The sequence below is a fragment of the Protopterus annectens genome, chromosome 9.part0 (genome assembly GCF_019279795.1).
Source record: "Protopterus annectens isolate FY-2018-M chromosome 9.part0, PAN1.0, whole genome shotgun sequence".
NCBI classification, from domain to species: domain Eukaryota; kingdom Metazoa; phylum Chordata; order Ceratodontiformes; family Protopteridae; genus Protopterus; species Protopterus annectens.
Window position 1 is genome coordinate 401,877,692 of NC_056743.1, and position 20,575 is coordinate 401,898,266.

General features: G+C 38.1%; 1 protein-coding gene across 2 annotated transcripts in view; it reads right to left on the minus strand.

Annotated features, from left to right (window-relative positions):
• Positions 1–1,372: 1,372 nt before the first annotated feature.
• The window catches only part of CCAR2 (cell cycle and apoptosis regulator 2), a 2,452,621-nt gene continuing 2,433,418 nt past the window's right edge, over positions 1,373–20,575 (minus strand). For both annotated transcript variants that reach the window (XM_044082935.1, XM_044082934.1), the window contains one exon: positions 1,373–2,213. In XM_044082935.1, coding sequence (XP_043938870.1) covers positions 2,169–2,213 — 45 coding nt within the window. In that variant the 3' untranslated portion in view covers positions 1,373–2,168. The remainder of the gene's footprint in view (positions 2,214–20,575) is intronic.

Below are 20,575 nucleotides of genomic sequence, written 5' to 3' on the forward strand. Positions count from 1 at the left end.
TGCTGCAGAAATCCCCTATTAGCTTCCTCCTCCTCTCCAAGAGGACTCTTGAAGAAAAAGAATGGCAAATGCTGTAAGTGACTTGGAGGTGTTTAGCCCCCAGACAGTAGACACATTGAATGTGTCCGTCAGTGACGGACATTTTCTGCCCACAATCTGGGCATTTCTTGAATCACGATTTAGGATGGGACTTTTCCTTGTCATCCGGCATAGTAAAGGTAAAACAAACCAGTATACTGACAAACTAATACAGTAAAGTCCTTACTTTCCTTGTAAAGACCTACAAAGCAACTAAGCCCAACCCGGGCACTATCTATAACAATTAACTATATTTTACAAATACAGGGCTAAAGAGGCACACAGAGAAAAACCCTGACTATTAGAAAAAAATAGATTAATAACTCTAAATAGGGCTAAAAGGCCCACACAAAACAACTAAGCCAACAGGGCACTAACTATCCGAAACTACAGATTCTATTACTAAAATTTTAAACACTAACACACCATTATCTATATGTAAATATCCAATACAAAAAGAAAGTTTTTTTTTTTTTTTTTATCAAAACTTGCTGTTTTTTTTCTCACAAATGGTCTGAGCTAGCTGGATCACCGAGATCTCTCTTGCAAACTAGATCTGGGGTAATTACAGCAGTGCATTGTGGGATAAGGGGCTTGGTCTCGTGCTACTGGCAAACCTTGAGCTTTGCTATTGGCCGTGTCGGAGCCGAAGATCGGCTCCGAACCCATCACTGAGAATAAACGGTGAGATTTAACAACTTTACATTAAGAGTTCAGCAAGTTTGTGCTAATTTCCAAAACTTCAACCACTCAAGCCCAGAAATGTGTGTGTAATGTGGGTGAGCACTATGCTGGTGCTTGACAACACCGCTGCTGCAATAGTTCTGCAAAGTGTTACTTCCCCAAGCATCTTTACTTATCCAAGAGTAATAAACAGAAACATTTACAGTGGAAAACCTGAATCTCTTATCTCACTGTAAATTCCAAAATAGCCACATACAGGAAGCTTAAACAAATGAAACCTAGGAAGATAAAACTTAAGAACTGCAAAATATGTTCCAGTCCCTTGCAAAGAAGCAATCAGCTAGTACTCATCTGCTGGTAGCACGGGGAATTAAAAAAATGCTGCTGGATCAAAGGCTGATGCCATTTACTCAAGAGGCCCTGAAGACTTGTCTTATACTAGAATCAATACATATTTATTTATTTATACTTATTTTAATATGGTTAACAGGGTAGTGCACTGATCACAACAGACCAATTTTAAACACAGCCTGGTTCTTTAACTCCATCCCCAAGCAACAGCAGTACTCCATTAGTGTTTTCCAACACCAAAGAAAAACACCATAACTTCTTCATGGTTCCAGTGTAAATTTTATTTTAAAATTTTCAACATAAATCATTAGAAGACTTTAAACCTACCCCACAAAAAATCTTGTGGAACCTTTTCTCATTAATAAAACAGCAACACTGTACATGACAAAAGTACCATGACAACAATACCAACACATAATTAAAAAGACAGACAAGCAAGGGGGAGGGAAGGACGCAGCTGATTCATCTGCATTTAGTTTTCGTATAAAAACGTATGTATAATACACAAAAGGCATATTACTTCTAATACAAAGCTGTGGGACTTCTCTCCACAGTGGCAGCTGGAGGGGTGCCTTTTCAGATGAGCGTCACTGCCACCATCTGTTGCTTAGTGGGAATGCACTACTTTTTTTGCTTTGTATGTCCCGTTATCAGTACAAAGTACTACTCCTGGACAGAACAGATGAACAGAATTACCTTAAACACAATTTTAAATTATAAAACAAAACAGAACCTTAGCATAAAAAAGAAACACTCTTGATCCAATTTGATTTAATATAAGAAGACTTAGTGTCAACTAATCTGCTGACACATGTTCTCCCTAGGATCACAAGACCTGCACCAAACTGATGCTGTTCAATATTTAGTTGATTACTGTAGCATCCCCCTATCTGCCCTTATCAATCTTTGCCCTTACTATAAGGACACCTCCAATGATCAGCATTCAGAGGCGTTGTGTCCTGGGGTCATCAACAGAAGAATTCCTTCTTGTTTGCTTGCTTGCACTCTTTCTTGGGGGCCGTTTTTCACTTTTTAGCAGTACAGTGTGGAATGCTTTAACTGCTTGCTTCTTCACTCTTCTGATCTATTGTTCTGTTATTCTGTTAAAGGAAATAAAGATGAAAAAGTTACTCTGTTATTAGACCAGTATTTACTGCAATACACTGTCTCTATTTTACTTCATAAGCACAAAAATCAAAAACACACCATACATGCAACAAAAATGGCTGCGGCTTCAAATGTTAATTTTCTGAAGAAACTGTTATTTTTCTGATTATTGCCGTGACTATGTGGACTTACTGGATTCCCATTTTTGTGGAGGGACAGCCTTTATTGGAGCCTTGCACACTGAACGTCTTAAGTTTTTAATTTTCTGAAGAGCTATTCACACACCATTTGTTAAAAAAAAATTGAAATAAGTATTTATAAAAAGGCTTTTGCAAAAACTAACAAAAGGATGGCATATGTGATACTCTGAGGCAGAATTAAGCTCTTCAAAATGTGGACCTCCTAACACCAATTAGCCAATCATTGGCTAGCTTTGCAACCAACATCTTCCCAGGAAGGAATCATGTAGTAGAAAATAAAATAGAACGAGCACTGAGTAAGCTCAAGCAACACCACGAGTGCAAATACTATAGAAAAAAAAAGTTGCAGAGTTCCACAGCAGAATAACACTTTAACAAATACAAAAAGTAAGCGCTTTCACTATCTTCCCAGATCGCTTCTTCAGACTATAATAAAATGACGCAACTGCAATACATTATTTATAAGCATTAACTATCAATGCATTAAGAACATCCAGTTAAAATAAAGGCATGTCAGTGTAATACATGTATAAACAATTGTTAAAAACCTTCAAGGCTTCAGCGCTCGTGCTTTAAGGAAAGGTTTAAGGGATACTGCATCATTAATGCCTGGGGGTTTATCTGCATTTATAATTATCCATTTCTGTTCTAATTCTTCTGTTTTATTTATCAAAACTCCCCCTCTTGGTCCTTCATTAACCACTAACACTAAAAATTTAAAAACAAGATGTAGACTTTCTCTTTCAACATGTTTAGCTAGGGCATTCATTTCTTTTCTATTGACAATATCTCTCATATGTTCTAATACATGTGCTTTTAGCATCCTGTTAGTTTTACCTACATAGTAAGCTTTGCAAATTTGACAAAAACCAAGATATACAACATTCTTAGTTCTACAATCTGCATAAAAAGATGCTATTCTAGCTGTTTTGTACCTAAAATACAGCCTATGATAAGATACTTTTGTATCAGTGTGTGAAAAGCAGATTTGTGAGATTTTTGAATATGAGAGACCACAAACTTTTTTCAATTTGAGTAAAGATGAAATGGTCGCATTGTCTGAGTTACATAATTTAAAATCTATTGAAATTCGACCAGCGGATAAAGGAGGGAGCATTATAGTTATGGATAATCTTTAAATCTTAACTTACCAAATCCTATAAAGATCACCAAACTCATAAGGAGTATATTACCTACCCTAATAGCTGACGGCGATATCCACCCTAACCCAGGCCCAAACTCACCTGCTACTACTAACCCCACAAATAGTACTCCTTCTAACCTAAGAAGCTCATATGATGCCCCTAACTCATTTCTAGTCTGTCACCTAAATATCAGAAGTATAAATAAGAAAATCCACTATCTGCATGCCCTCCTGGACATGCACTCCCATGATCTACTCTGCCTTACAGAAACCTGGCTCAAACCCACTATCCCTATTAATGAAATTATACCCTCAACTACAATATAATAAGACTTGACTGGAAAGGTAGAAAAGGAGGCGGAGTAGCCATCCTATATAAATCCATTCAAGGTATCCACAATTAGCACCCCACAAGACCTAACTACCAACTCCGAAACAATCATCTAAAAAGTCCAACTTAAACACAAATCTATAAACATAGTATGTAGCTACATTCCCCCAGGCAACAACACAGACACCTTAGAATGTACCCTCCAATGGCTATCCACTAACCACCTCCACAAAACAATTATTCTCGGGGACTTCAATATCGACTGGCTAACATGTTCATCAAACTTCCCCACCATCCATATCAACTTACATGGTTTCTCCCAGATTATTACTTCCCCCACTAGAATCAATAAGCCCAGCAATAAGGAAAGTATCCTAGATTGGATCTTAATAAATAACAACCCTCAGTTATACAAATCAGGCACCCTACTGGAGGACATGAACAACCACCTCCTAACCTATATAATCAGAAAAAAAGGATGACATGTCCCAACAAACTACCTTTAAAACCCTTGGGTATACAAAGAACTTTAACCTAACTTGTTTCCAAGCCGAACTTAACTCATGCAAATGGGCCAATCTTAAAGTACTTCCCTTGACGAAGCAGTCTCAGGCTCCAATGCTAGATTCCTTGCCATCTTAAACAGGCATGCTCCCACACGAACAATCAGAACCAAAAACAAAATTGCTCCATAGCTAACCAATAGTAGTAGACAAAAACTTATTGCTAGAAACACAGCATGGACCTCTTGGAGAGCCACCAAATCCCCACAAGCCCACATCAGATACAAAAAAATGAGAATCAAGACAAAAAGGTCTATTGTGTTAGACAAACAAAACTACTACTTCAATTTACAGCAAAAACACCAAAATCAGCCCCAAAAATTCTGGTCATGTTTGAATAAACTGCTCCACCAAGGCAAATCTGCAACCCCCACCCCCTCAGCTACCCTACAGCTACCTCCTAAGTGTGTTGCAAAGACCTTTAATACTTTCTTCACAGAAACAGTCCAGTCCCTAGCTAATAATCTATCTCCCACTTCTACTACAACCACACCCACAAAGGCAAATATCCTTCCCTTCAAATTTGATCCTATCCCCACTGACTACATTAAATCCCTGCTTAGGAAACTAAAACCCACCACCCTGAGAGCAGATCTACTTCCTGCAGAGTTTCTGCAAAAGGCCGCTAATGAAATAGCATACCCTATCTCCTTCCTAATCAATCCTACATCCCCCCAATCTGGAAAATCTCTCACATTATTCCATTTAATAAGGGGGGAAACTCCACAGAACTCTCTAACTACAGACCTATAGCCACACTATCTCCCTTAGTCAAAATAATGGAGAAATGCATACATAAGCAAATTCTAACTCCCCTTACTCAGAATACTCTCCTAGCACAAACCCAGCACGGACTTAGACCCGCACATAGTACAACTACTGCCCTTCTCTCCTTTTCTCACACAATAAATCACAATCGTAATCAGAATAAGCTCTCCTCTGCCCTCTTTCTCGATCTATCAAAAGCATTCAACATGGTGAATCACCACCTACTCGTAGACTCTCTAAAATCACTTTCCTTAGACAACCTAGTAATCAACTGGTTCCACTCTTACCTGCATGGCAGACAACAAGCTGTTCTATGGAAAGACAATCTATTCCCCCTTCTACCTGTCAACCTTGGAGTACCGTAAGGTTCTATATTGGGTCCTCTCCTTTTCTCTATTTTCATTAATGACCTACCCAATGTTATCCCAGATGCAACTTGTATACAGTATGCAGATGACGCCACACTTATCTGCTCTGCCTCCACTCCCACAGAACTACAATCCCTATCCCTAATCACCTTCAACAAAGTAGAGAACTCCAAATACAACTGTAGAACCACGAACCAATCAAAGTAACAAAAACTGGTGCAGATCTGGATAACCTCCAACACAGCTCGAACAAGAAAATTATTTTATTGTAAAATTGTTAAAACATCCACTGGTTAAGCGCTTTCAACGCTTTGAAAGCGCTTAACCAGTGGATGTTTTAACAATTTTACAATAAAAGAATTTTCTTGTTCGAGCTGTGTTGGAGGTTATCCAGATCTGCAAAAGTAGAGAACTGACTGAATAATAATTGTCTCCTGCTTAACCCAAACAAAACCAAACTTCTTTTCTCCCCTACCCATAAGTTAACAATACCAATAATTGCAATCTCATCTAACAATGGCACCATAATCTCACCTGAACCTTGCACTAAACTTCTCAGAATAATCACTGATAATAATCTGAAGTATGATGCCCATATAGACAAAACCATAAAAAACAGTTAAAAAAAAATAGGCTCCTTGTATAGGATTAAACAATTCTTAACCCCATCTGCCAGAACTGCCACAGCTCGGACACATCTGCTGTCAACCCTTCTCTACGCCTCACCCATCCTTACAAATCTAAGTAAATCAAACCTTAACAAAATCACTAGCTGCTATAACAATATAGCTAGATTTGCCACAGGCTCAGCCTACAGAACTCACCTCTGTCAAAATCTTCACAAATTAGGCTGGCTAGAACTACCCAATCAGCTCCATTATAACTAACTCATAGTTATTCATAAAACCCTCTACCTACATACCAGTACTCCCGTTCTGACTAATATTATTAGCCCCTACAGCAACCTAGCATCCCTCTGCTCATCCAGCAGAATGATAGTACAAGGTACCAAAGCCAACAACTCAGCTGGAGAATCATTATTCTCCAACTCTGCTGGAAAAAATGGAACCTACTTCCTGCTGAACTAACCACTATATCCTCCTTGCTCCAATTCAAAATATCCCTAAAGATGCATCTAAACAGGGATTGGCTATGTCCATGTCTAAACCCAGACTAACCCAAAAAATAACAAAAAGGTAAGAAAAACATAGCTATGTCCATGTCTACACCCAGACTAACCCAAAAAAATAAGACAAAGGTAAGATAAACATAGCTGACAGAGGTGAAATAGCCATTAATAACCAATCCCCACACTTCTCTACAAACTTTAGAATTCTATCATCAGGAAGACATCTTGTTTCCTACCCACTCTGAGCCCATTCTCTTCTTCCCCTCTACATTCTATTCACAATAACTTTCCTTCTTAGCTAACCACCTTTTATCTCAACTATCATCCTGACATTCAACCTTGAAATACGCTTCTTTTTTACACACATCAAAAATGTATAATGTTATCTCTGTATATGAATACCATAAACCCACAATGTTTGCTTCATTTAGATGGAACCTTGACTATAAATTGTTAGTGATTTGTTAAATGTTTAGATTTCTATGTAACCACATCCTTAAGTGTCAATTATTTGCAATGTGGAACTTTTCTCCCAAGGCCTCCACTGAAAATGGACATGTATCCAGTCGGACTATCCCGGTAAAATAAATAAAAATAAGACTTTTTATGTTGAACAAATGTTAAGAGTTGCTATCTGATAGTGAAACTTATGCACAAATAACTAAAACTGTCGTGAAAGGAGTGATAGATTTGAATTTTTTTATTTGATATGTTAATGACGCATGATTTCTGAAGATTTATTTAAATATTTTAAAACAGAACATCCGATTGTTCCCATTATATACGGGCTCCCAAAAATCCATAAAAATCCAACATGCCCTCCCATGAGACCTATAGTCTCCAGAGTAAAGCATGGGCTACTGAGCCACTGTCTATTTTTATGTTTTAGATACATGTGACTCAAAAGGACGCAAACTTTTTTGCAAAAGCTTATTCTGACTAGACTAGAACAGACTATTTTACATCAGCAATATTTGTTAGTTACACTAGATTCACTTTTTTTTCACTTCACTTTTTACAGTTATCCCATATCAGTGGGGTATAGAGAACTTTTGACAACTAAGCAGTCCTTTTCTAATGATAAAAATTGAATTGATATATGGACTTTTGGAGATGTTTTAGAAAATAATGTTTTTACTTTTTGTGACAATTACTATTTGCAGAAGATTGGCATGGCTATGGGCACTGCTTGTGCATGGCTATGAGCACTGCTTGTGCCAATAGCTACTCCAATTTGGCATTAGTACAATGGGAAAATACTTTCCTTTTGCAAGGACAGGAATATAGTAAATGTGTTATGGTATACACGTTTTGTCGATCTTTTTATTTTGTGGGGGAAATCCGAAAAGGAATTGATAGAATTTGTTATTTACACACAACAACGTTTTTAAGGTTTACTTATAAACATTCCTCCAATAATATTGAATTATTGGATGTCCTGGTTAAAAGATCAGAAATAACTGGTATAGGGACATGCTTGTATAGAAAACCAACAAGAAAGAATTGTTTATTACATAAAGGTAGCATGCATCAGAGAAATTTTTTTATTTGCAGTTTCATTACCGGGGAAGTCCACTGGGCCAAACTGACCCATTTTCAGTGGAGGCCCGGGGCGAAAAGCTCCAAGATGCATTATACAACTGATAGTTAATATTAAAGATATTATGTAGAACAATTACTCATAAATGCATTCAGTAAGCTTGAAGGTAGGGATCATACACAGTTTTATTTGAGGAAAACAGATGTATTAGGTGTGGAAACAGTTTACATACAAACCTTTTAAGAAAATGTAAATACGCTTTACATAAACACAACAGTAGAATGCTATTTACAAGATTGGGCTTTGTGAGGGTAGCTGTAGGAGTTATTGAAAGCTTAGAGAAGATAGTAGTAATTGTTGAGAACTTAAGATAGGCTCATAGGAAGATAACTATGAGAGTTGTAGAGCTTGGGAACCAGAGCGAGAACCCCCTTGGATTAGGTTGGGTGAAGGCAGGTACATTTCTATTTAGTGGACAGGTGTTTGAATAGTTGGTTTTGAAGTTTTCTGAGTTTGGTATGGTTCTTAGTGTGGAGGGAAGGGAATTCCACTTTTTGCCTAGTGAGAAAGATAGATGTTGGCCAGCAGCACGTTTAGGTTTATGGACAGTAATTAAGTTCTGATTTTCAGATCTGAGAGCTCTGTTGGGTGTATAACGGGGAAGGATGTTAGTTACAGCGGGACATTTTGTTGGGTGAAATATGAGTATGTGCAGTGGTGAGTTGGAGATAGTCTAGGTAGTTTGGGAGTTCAAGCCAATTCAGGGATTGTAGGGTTAAGGCAGTGATGGGTGGTATTTTTAGATTTAGAGGCAAATTTAGAGATTTTGTTGTAGCAGTTTTCTAGTTTAGAGGTGATAGAGGAGGACAGGTTGGTTAGGAGAGGGGTTCTGTATAATAAGGAAGGAAGAAGATAAGTAGGAATGTGCTTAAAGGGCAGATGTTAAGAAATACGAGATTACACAATTTAGACAATGACCTTATGAAAACAACTCAAATGTTGAAAAATGATTTTCTTGATAGAGGCTATTCTAAATCAGAAGTAGATACTTGTGCTAATGAAGCACTAAATGAAAGAAGAATGAAGGGTCAACCCTATTTTTCTGAACAAGTAGCTGATCAGCGGTTAAGAGAAAACACTATGAAGTTAAACTTAGTTTTCCTCTTTCTTTTACTAGTGATGGTAAATGTGTTTTGCGATATGTTTAAAAAAGAACTGGAATATCCGAACTGCAACTAAAGAGTTAGATTGTGTAATAGATTCTGTACCACATTTCTCTATTAATAAAAGATCTTTGAAAAGGCAGTTATGCTACAAACCACTTGGTTCTAGACATTAATTTTTTTCACAAAGAAAAGGGACATATCCATATAGGAGATGTACACATGTAGATACATTTTTTTCAGGCACTACTTTTATTCATCATGTGAAAAAATTTAAAATAGATGCATCTTTTTATGCAGATTGTAGAACTAAGAATGTTGTATATCTTAGTTTTTGTCAAATTTGCAAAGCTTACTATGTAGGTAAAACTAACAGGATGCTAAAAGAACATGTATTAGAACATATGAGAGATATTGTCAATAGAAAATAAATGAATACCCTAGCTAAACATGTTGAAAGAGGTGGTCTACATCATGTTTTTAAATTTTTAGTGTTGGTGATTAATGAAGGACCAAGAGGGGGAGTTTTGATAAATAAAACAGAAGAATTGGAACAGAAATGGATAATTAGACTAAATGCAGACAAACCCCCAGGCATTAATGATGCAGTATCCCTCAAACCTTTCCTTAAAGCACGAGTGCTGACGCCTTGAAGGTTTTTAACAATTGTTTACACATGTATTACACTGACATGCCCTTATTTTAACTGGATGTTCTTAATGCATTGATAGTTAATGCGGTACTTACGTATTATCGCAACCAGATTTTGGTGGTTGCAAAAATTGCCTCATTCGCTGCAAGGACAGTATGAAACACTGCAAGGTATTATTCCATGCCCTTACTGGTGGCTAACAAGCCGAGCTTACATTCAGGAACAGAAATTATTGATAAAGGTATCTTCCTCTTTTGCGTGCATTACAGACGCGTGCTTGAATTGTCACGGATGCTGTGTGACTGAAGGTAAACCCCTTAAAATGTTACATGGTGTGTTTTCTTTAACAGTGCAGGCTGTTTTCTGGACTGGTATGTTCAGACAAAACCAGATAATGCTTCATTGATTATTGTTGTCAGTACTGTTGCAATGATGTTGATTGCTGTTAGTATGTCTTTCTGTTTCTTTGTGGTGTGAATTTCTCAGCAAGTGCAGTTAGTACCACTTCTAAACAGTCTTATTTTCTGGGAAAGATAAGTGTCATGCTACATGTTTGTTAAAGTACGCAAAAGACAATGTTGTACCACTCACAGTCAAATAATGACACAGCTGTGATGGGCAAATGTAAGTATAATCGTTATTTGACCGCACTTACTTGCAGGAAGAAAGAAACGTTCAGCGGGCGGAGTTGCAATAACCAACATGCTGTCAGTACATTGCATAAACAAACAGTAACAGTAGGTTTTGTACATTTTATTTATAACAGTCCAGAAGACAGCCTGTAGTGTTAAAGAAAACATAACATGTAATGTTTTAAAACCATTACGGGACATATTTCAGGATCGGGAACCAGCTGGTATTCCCGTGAAAAATCTGGTTGCGATAATACGTAAGTACCATTAATGCTTATAAATAATGTATTGCAGTTGAGTCATTTTATTATAGTCTGAAGAAGCGATCTGGGCAGATAGTGAAAGCGCTTACTTTTTGTATTTGTTTATTAAAGTGTTATATTCTGCTGTGGAGCTCTGCAACTTCTTTTTTTTTTATAGGAATCAGGAAGTACCAACAAGATCTACACGTGGGACATCTGTTATGAAAGAAGCTAGCAGCGTTCTTAGAAATTGATCACAGCTGGAATTTTTTAATTCTAATTACGCAGATACTGACTTCCAGTGAACACCGAGACTTCTAGCCATGGATAATACAAGAGAGTTTTCCAGGAGAGATTTGCAACGAGAGACTGAACCACTTATTTTGGAAAGTGCAGGTGACTGTGTTAACAACACTATACAAAGCACTGAGTTAAGTGACTGGCTATTTAAAGGGTTTTTATATAATTTTAAGCAAAACGGACCATCTAGGAGCTAGAACATGGACACATGACAAATATGTTAAAAAAATTATTAAGACTTAACCTTATACATATAGAATTTTAGACATACAGAATGCATATTTAAAAGAATGTGGAAGTTTAAGTACTGTTCCAAAAGGCTTAAGGATTTATAAATATCCTAACAATGTTGAAGGAGGAACACAGTATCACAAGGAACTGATTAATATATTTAACTGCTGTGGGTTAGAGATTTCGAGAGCTATTAGACAGACTGATAGAAATAAAGATATATAGAGGATCTTAATCAAAATATTACCAAGGACCTTATGCTCACTGCAGAAATCAAAAAGGAAAAAACATTTCAATATTAAAAAACATTATAGATGAAAAGTGTAATTTGTTGATGAAGAGAAAATCAAAGAAATTAAAAAGAGATTTTAAAGAATATGAGGAGAAAAGCCATCACCCTAGACTAAGACTGGAATTAAAAATACAGAAATGGTAGTAGGCACTATGAAAGCAGTGGGTACTATGAAGGGGACCAACAGTTAGCCTTGTACAGTAGTAGTAATTCAACACAACATGAATGACAACTACAGGACCCTTTGGAATATCCTCCTCTTTGCAGTTCCAAAAGGCTAAAAAACAAATATCCCCCTTATTTCAACCAGAATGGGTCAAAGGACTTAATGAGGTATTAACAACAGATTTTGCTCTCGTACATCCCAACATGACATCAGTCTACAGAACAACTGTAAATACACTTGTAATAACTGCAACATATTTAACTACAGCAAAGCTGAATTAACTGTAGAATATTTTAACTTGCTATCCAAGGGGCTAAAATTTACTCCACACAAGAAAGGAGATCTAACTAAAATTGTTATGGCCTTTAAATAATTTGTTAGAAAGACTGATTTAGATATCACGCTTTCAATGCATTTACAACCGTATAACAAGGAAATTAAGAAAAAAAAAGTGTTTATAACCCACCCCTACATCCCCAACTTAAAAACTTTGAGACAGTGGAAAAAGAAATAAGAAAAGCATTTTTTAAAGGGAGGTACAAATCAAACCTCACTATTAATGAGAGGAATGTGTCAGAAGATTTAAGTAAAGATGATAAAATTAGGGTTATGAGACTAGACAAAGGTAGAGCAGCAGTAATTATGGACATAATACTATATGAAGGTAAAATAGATTAAGTACCTTGTTTTTCCTTTTTACTGCTTTTCGCTAACCGCACTATTCTGAGCGCTTTTTTTTTTTTTTAATTAACTTTGCTACTTATTTTGAACTGGTTTTTAATTCTGATACTATTTGCACTTTAATTGATAATTTTTAAGTGTTTTTCAACTGTTTAATTGGTGAGGGATACACACTCAAGTGTGCTAGCCATTTTACTGCCTCAAAAGTGTTTGTATTACTGTATCTGTTCTAATTTTCGAAAAAAAAAAATCCTCTCTCTACTCAGTTCCAGCCTTTCTATAACCAGTAGAGTTTGGTTTTCATATTTTGCTGAATTCTGGGCTGTTTTGTAGTTTCTGTGTTGCCCAAACCTTACTAAGAGGAAAGGTTCTCTGTTCATCAGTGAGAGTGGTGAGCTTTGAGCAGCCTGTCGCTGGAGGAGTGGTTTCAGCTCTGAATCTGTAGTTTTTATTGGGCATTTTGGGCTATTTCTATCCCTTTTATCTTTCTGTTTAAAAAACTGTTTGTGCGCAGTTTTGTGCTCCACACAGCACTGCTTAACTACTGTTAAACTATTCCCAGTGCCAGAAAGTTTGCTCTTCAGATTTTCCCTTAGAACTAGGCAGTTTTCTAGTTTTAGCACTCAAAACTGTTTCTTTAAATGGCTAAGCTTCTGGTGTCATTCTAAAGGGATCCAGTATCTGTCTGTCTGGGACGACATGACATCGACAGGCCATGACGCTTTGCCAGAGATGGCCTGCACCTATCGCCTCTGGGATTCCGGATACTGGCTAAGGCTCTTGCCATCCTTATAGTGCCTTTTCTAGGCAAGGCTCAAACATCAAACGCACCACCATAGTAGATACAAACAAGCGAAATCTAGCATTGTGTAGCATTACCCTTAGAAGTCTAAACCTCAAAATGCACTCACTCGAGGCACTCCTTAAGATGGAGAACATCGACATCTGTGCAGTGACAGAGACCTAGTTTAAGGCTCCAGAGAGTACCCCTGCATTACAAAGCTAGAATTCTTACCACACCTTTTGGCCACCTAACCTGGACCGAAACACTAAACGAGGATGCGTGTCCATATTTATAAAGGATATCCACACCTCCAGGCTAGTTGTTCAACATAATGCATCGAAATTATCCAAGTACAATTAACACTGGGCAAGACTGCAATTCAGTATGTAGCTTGTTACAGATCCCCCGCCATGCCCCAGGACGCCCACTCGATACACTGGATAATATTAAGGTACAGCCCAATACCCTAATATTGGGAGATTTCAACTACCCCACCATCAACTGGGAAAACTTCTCGGGTACTAATTCATTTGCTCAACATTTTCTGGAATTCATCAATTCCAACGCCCTGGATCAGCTTGTCAATACCCCCACCAGGGGCATCAACATCCTGGACGCGGTCATTACCAATATGGGTAACAAATGCTCCACGCCAGAGGTCAACTCCTCGCTGGTCAGATCCGACCACAATCTAATCACCCTAGACATCCATATCCTGTCCCCACCCCACCCCCATTAAGGAAACCACTGTAAAAAACTTCTCCAAAGCCAACTTCAACTTCATGCTTCTTAAGACAGAAGTGGCTTACTTCACGACACCCATACAGACAGAAAATAGAGGCATGACTGCTGAATCATATACAAATGCACTGTATAAACACATACACGAGTGCATGGACCGTGCCAACCCCAACAGAACCAAGATGCTATCCTCCAAAAAAAAGGAAGCCAATCTGGTGGTCCCCTGCCATAAACAAACTCTACAACAGAAGGAAGAAACTGTTGCAAAAAAAGAGTAAAATCTCATGATTGCAGTAACTCCCTGGTCAGCCTCAGTAAGAAGCTTGAGATCCTCATAAAATAATCCAAAGCTAGTTACGAAAATAAAATCGCCATGGATTCTAAAGACAACCACAAAGCATTCTACGGCTATGTCAAGAATCTCAATGACAACATAGGTTACCGCCAAACTCTGGACCCCACTCAGTTTGGGTTTGTAAAAGGTAGATCATGCCTCCTACACCCGACTTGACTTCTCTGAAGCAGTCATCAGAGCCACAGATGAGGGTAAGGTGGTGCAGACAGCCTATCTTGACCTCGCCAAGGCTTTTGACACCATTCCCCACTCCGGTATTATAGATAAACTCACTGGACTGGGCATAAATCCTTATGTCACAAGATGGGTAGCCAACTGGCTCACTGACGGAACCCACAAAGTGAAAGTAGCAGAGTCCAAATCCGACTTCAGACCAGTGACAAGTGGAGTACCACAGGGTTTGGTCCTGGGTCCTCTCCTGTTCGGTATCTACTTCTCAGAAGTCCAGGCTAATACAGCTAGTCTCTGGCTAACTAAGTTCGCAGACAACTGCAAACTAGGAGCCATAATAGATTTGCTTAAGGATGTGGACATTCTACAAAGAGACCTCACTGAGATTGATGCTTGGTTCATAGGTTGGTACTAGGCTATCAGCCCTAAGGCCTATACAAGCCTAGCCATAACAATTCCCTGGCTATTTCTTCCCACACTATTTACTTCCCTGGACCCCTGTCTAGCAGGGTGACTGACGTGATCCCCGGGGTGAATTTCCTTTCTCCCATCCAATCGTCAAGGTTCCCTTTGAAGAGGACCAAAGAGGCACTCTGCTTGACATGTATGGGCAATCTATTCCAGAGTCTGGGGAGTCTCTGGGTCAGGAACCTATCCCTCCAGCATGTTTTGTTTATTGTGATGACAAGGTTTAGATCCCTGGAGTGTGTGGCTCTGAGGGATTGGGATTTCTTTAAGTGTAGCATGTCCAACAGCTCTGGGTTTGACATGGCCTTGTATGTTAAGCAAAGATCGCCTCTGAGTAGACGATATGCGACAGAGTATAGCTGGAGTTTTTTAAGGCGGTCAGCGTAGGGCATCTGCTTTAGGCCTGTGATTCTTTTAGTGAGGTATTTCTGTGGCCTTTCCAGTTGTTGCAGATGTCTTGAGAGGTACATGGTGTCAAAGTCATGGCCTAAAGCTCAATGCCAAGAAGTGCACTGTCATCTCCTTTGGGAAAAACACTGTACCCATGAACTACCACATAGGCGGTAGCCTACTAAACACCAAAAATGTGATAAGAAACCTTGGCACACAGGTGGACAGTAGTTTCTCCTTTGATAATCAGATCGCCACAGTAGCTAGGAAATCCTTCTACGTGGCACACCTCATCATAAAGGGGTTCACCTCCAGAAAAAGAGAGGTCATCACTCCTCTCTACTCATCCGACCCATTATAGAGTACAACGCCCAGTTTGGCATGTACCTCGCAAGACATCTACAACAACTAGAAAGGCCACAGAAATACCTCACTAAGAGGATTACTGGCCTCAAACAGATGCCATATGCAGACAGTCTCAAAAAAACTCCAGCTCTACTCTGTCGCATATCACCTAATCAGAGGCAACCTCTGCCTAACATACAAAGCCATGCCTAACCCAGATCTGATGGATATGCTACACTTAAAGAAATCCCAGTCTCTCTGGGCCACATGCTCCAGGGACCTAAACCTTGTCACCACAATAAACAGAACATGCTGGAGGGATAGATTCCTGTCCCAGAGACTTCCCATGCTCTGGAACAGACTACCCACTCATGTCAAGCAAATCTCCTCATTAGCCCTCTTTAAGAGGAATCTTGACACTTGGATAGGAAACAGAAAATTCATCCTGGGGATCACTTCTGTGGTTCTGCTCAACAGGGGCACAGGAAAATAATTTTCTTGGGTGGTGAAAACCAGGGAACCTCTTTTGGCTAAGCTTATAGAGGCCCTAGGACCGATAACCTAGTACTTACCTATGAGCCTATGAATGACATCCTAGGAGACACTAATATATGAAATTAACATCTCCTATAAAAAGGTGGATTTAGCACCTAGAGATATATTACTAGAAAGCCTTATTAATGCCGACATATACAACTATATGAAAACAGACCAAAGGTACAAAAATGAGAAGGACCATCTGTTAAGACCTACAGTAGCTGCAGAAGGATCGAAAACAGCCCCGATAGCTAAATATTTAGATAGTAAGCTAAAAACGTTGTTGTCAAATGACAACAAAATTCTTAAATATTCATGGGATTTCATAAGAAGTGTCAAACAAGAAATTTATAAAGCTAGTATATTTGTAACAGATATAGTTGACTTATTTACTAATATACCACATGACAAAGGAATGGAATTTTTTGAAGAGGCATTGTTAAAAGATAAAAAAAAAAAATTACAGTTTTTAGCGTGTCTTAATTTATTAGAATTACTGTTGAAAAATGATTTTGGGTGGCCACGGTGGTGCAGCGGTTAGCGTTGCCGCCTCACAGCAAGAGGTTCTCCGGTTCGATTCTCAGCTGGGGTGCCTTCTGTGCTGAGTCTGCATGTCCTCCCTGTGGTCGTGTGGGTTTCCTCCCACATCCCAAAGACATGCTGTAGGTGGATTGGACACTCTAAATTGGCCCTAGGTGTGAGTGTGTGCGTGTGTGTGCCTTCTGTGGAAGGTTGGGCGCCGGGCTGGCAACTCGACACCGTAAAACTCCACTACCAATCATGAGCGGACAGGTGATCCGCTGTGGCGACCACTAACCGGGAAAAGCCGAAAGAAGAAGACGACTGTTGAAAAATGATTTTATCTGTTTTGGTGGAAGAATTTTTTCAACAAGTAAAAGGTGTAGGTATGGGGGTCGCCTGTGCCCCCACATATGTTAATCTTGTATTAATTACATGGGAGGAAAAGTATATTCTCCACTCGGAACATAAGAACTGCTGGGTACTTTACAGGAGGTACCTCGATGACATATGTATATTCTGGACAGCTACAGAAAATATGTTTATAGAATTTATGGGATATCTTAAAGGGACCACTGAATTTTTGAAATTTACTTATAATTGTACTTATAACATTCTTAATTATCTAGATGCATCTGTCATTAAAACTAAAGGGAGTTTTAAAACAAAAATTTATAGGAAAGACGCGTTCTTGAATGCCTATTTACATTATACCAGTGCCCATCCATTTCATCAAAAGAAAAGTATATTAAAGAGACAATATGTCAGAGTTAGTAGGATGACTTCAAACGATAGTGATTTTGAAAAGAAGTTTAATTTTTTGGTCTTTTCAAAGAGAGAGGATACCCCTGGAATTTAATACAAGATGTTAGAAGAGAAGTGACTGAAGGGGGGAAAAGGCAGAATTAATCCCATTCTAGGTGAAAGTAAAGTAGAGGGTGAGATAATACCGTATGCCGGGAAGTCACAAGAAGAGGATGTATATAAGAAGACCTTTATAACAGAATATAACGGTACTAGGTCTAGTATTAAACGTGTAACAAGAAAAGGAATGAGACAGACTTGTAGGACTTACGGAAACATCCAAGAAGCCATTAAAAACTATATATAAGAAAGCATACAATTTAAGACATCTTTGAACAACATAAGGTGAAATATGACAGAATGCAAAGCAGAATAGGAGTATATAAATGTGGAGCTTGTTCAATGCACATATATCTGTAGCAAAGAGGCGATATATATTGGTAGTAAGAATAAATTAGGAGAATGAAATACTATAATTGTAACACAACTGGAATAGTATATATTGCCCTTTGTGATAGCTGTGAAGCAAACTGAGCAAAAGCTCAAGAAAAAGATATATGAGCATTATTATGACATACAAAATAAAAACAATGCGCTATTTAAACATACTAAGGAATGTAATGGGGCTAAATTTTTGTTTTTTGTACTTGAAGTACAAAAAGAGGGCCATGGGAAGCAAGAATAGAGTACAAATAGCTATGGTGGCAAATTACTTTAGAAGCCAATGTCTTCCCTGCCTTAATGAGAGTATTTCTATAGCCCTGGTTCTTAAAATGAGAGCTAAGTTATGAATTTTAACACAGTTAACATCATGCGCCTATGAAATGCTATAGATACTGATGTAGCCCCTTTACACATATAGAATGATTAGGTTAGCTCTATGGATTATATTTGTCCATTAGATGGAGCTGTTATGTTAAAAATAGCTTAGGTCTAGGTAACAAATTTAGAAAGTTTAAGTGTGAAGCTTTATTAATATGATGAATATATTTTAAAATCAGTAAAAGGAAGAGAAATGTATTGCTTCATGTGCATATGTTTATAAAGTAGTATATAAAGCAGTAGTTTTTATAAATGCTTTTAACCATATAGTATTTTATTGAATGTATTAATTGAAAGCATATTTTCATTGGTGGGGCGGCTAATTAGTTTTGTATATAAATTATTTGGCTGTAGGCATTTTGTATAATCTGATGATGTCTCCTACTGAGAAACGAAAACACGGTGAAGTTAAGCATTAATGTTTTTACAGTTTTTTTGTTTCAATAAAGTTATATTGAAGTTGCCCGGTTATGAACTTATCAGTGTTCTTCTTCTGATGCAGTTTGCATTTGAACTCTTCAAAATGTGTCTTTACAGTAGCTTAAAAGCTAAACACCTTTGAAGAAAAAAGAAGTTATGTACTCACCATAACGTTCCATCTGAGTTGTTGCTCATTTGTCTTCAAACTGTGGGACACAGATCCAACTCGGACGCATTTCTCCAGCATCAGATCCAAGCTTCTCCCCTACCCATAATGCCCCCTATCTCCTTCCTCCCTTCAGATCGAGTTTGCTGCTCACCCTAGCAACCCAACCTGACACAATGTCTTATCCCTTGGTACAATAACCCAGATAGTATTATAAGGAATGACCATTTATGCCAAAAGAAGGGCTATGTCTTTTCCAGTCAGGCCACCACACAGCCCATATATTACAGGGGGGGGGGGGGGGCAGATGACAAATGAAGAGCAACAACTCAGGTGGAACATTATGGTGAGTACATAACTTCTTTATCTGAAATTGTCTTCATTTGCTCTTCAACCTGTGGGACAAAGTCCCCAGCTACCAAACACCTGGGAGGCCCTTATGGAAGGATATTCCATAACACAGCAGAGCCAAAGGATACCCTACTTCTGGAGAGAAGGTCCAACTTGTAGTGGGAGATAAAAGTATGTGGAAAATGCCCAGGTGGCTGCAGAGCAAATGTCATTTATGGAAGCTGTGGACGAAAAGGCATCTGAAGTAGCCACAGACCTAGCAGAACATGCCTTAACTTGACCTGACTGGGACAATCCTTTAGCTGAATATGTTAAAAGAATACACTGAAATCCAATGAGCATTGGTGATCTTTGATACAGGTTTCCCTAAAAAGGGCTTAGAGTAGGATTTGCGAAAGGCCTTTGTCCTGTGTAAGTAAAAACATAATTGTCTATGAACATCCAGCAGGTGCAATTTACACTCTCCCTTATTCTAAAAGTTTGGAAAGAAGACAGGGAGGTTGATAACCTGATTGATGTTTGATTCTGAGTCCACTTTCGGCAGAAAGGAAGGGCTAGTGTGCAAAGATGTACAGCTCCCAAGCAGTCGAGTATGTAGGATGGCCAAAGCACTGAAATAGTGCAAGTGTTGAATCCAAATAATGCCAAACAGCTACAATACTAAATGCTGAAAAAAACACTGGATCCAAGTTGGAGCAAGCAATTTAATGAAAAACACAAATAATCAACTGGTTAAGCGCTTTCGTCCCACCAATACAGAACTTCATCAGACAAATAACAGATAAAGTTCAGCAATATTTAACTAGTTCAAACATAGTCACATGAACAGAAATTCTTAAAACCACGCCCCCTTAAAAACATATAAAGGCAAAATACTCATGGTACAATATAATAGTATGATAAAAATAAACATATATAATCTAAATAACTATATATATATATATATATATATATATATATATATATATATATATATATATATATATATCTAAGCAAGGCTTTTAATCTCAATAATGAACTAATTGAGATTCATTAAGTCCTGGCCAATTGGCAGCATCTAATAATAGCTGCCAAAATAAT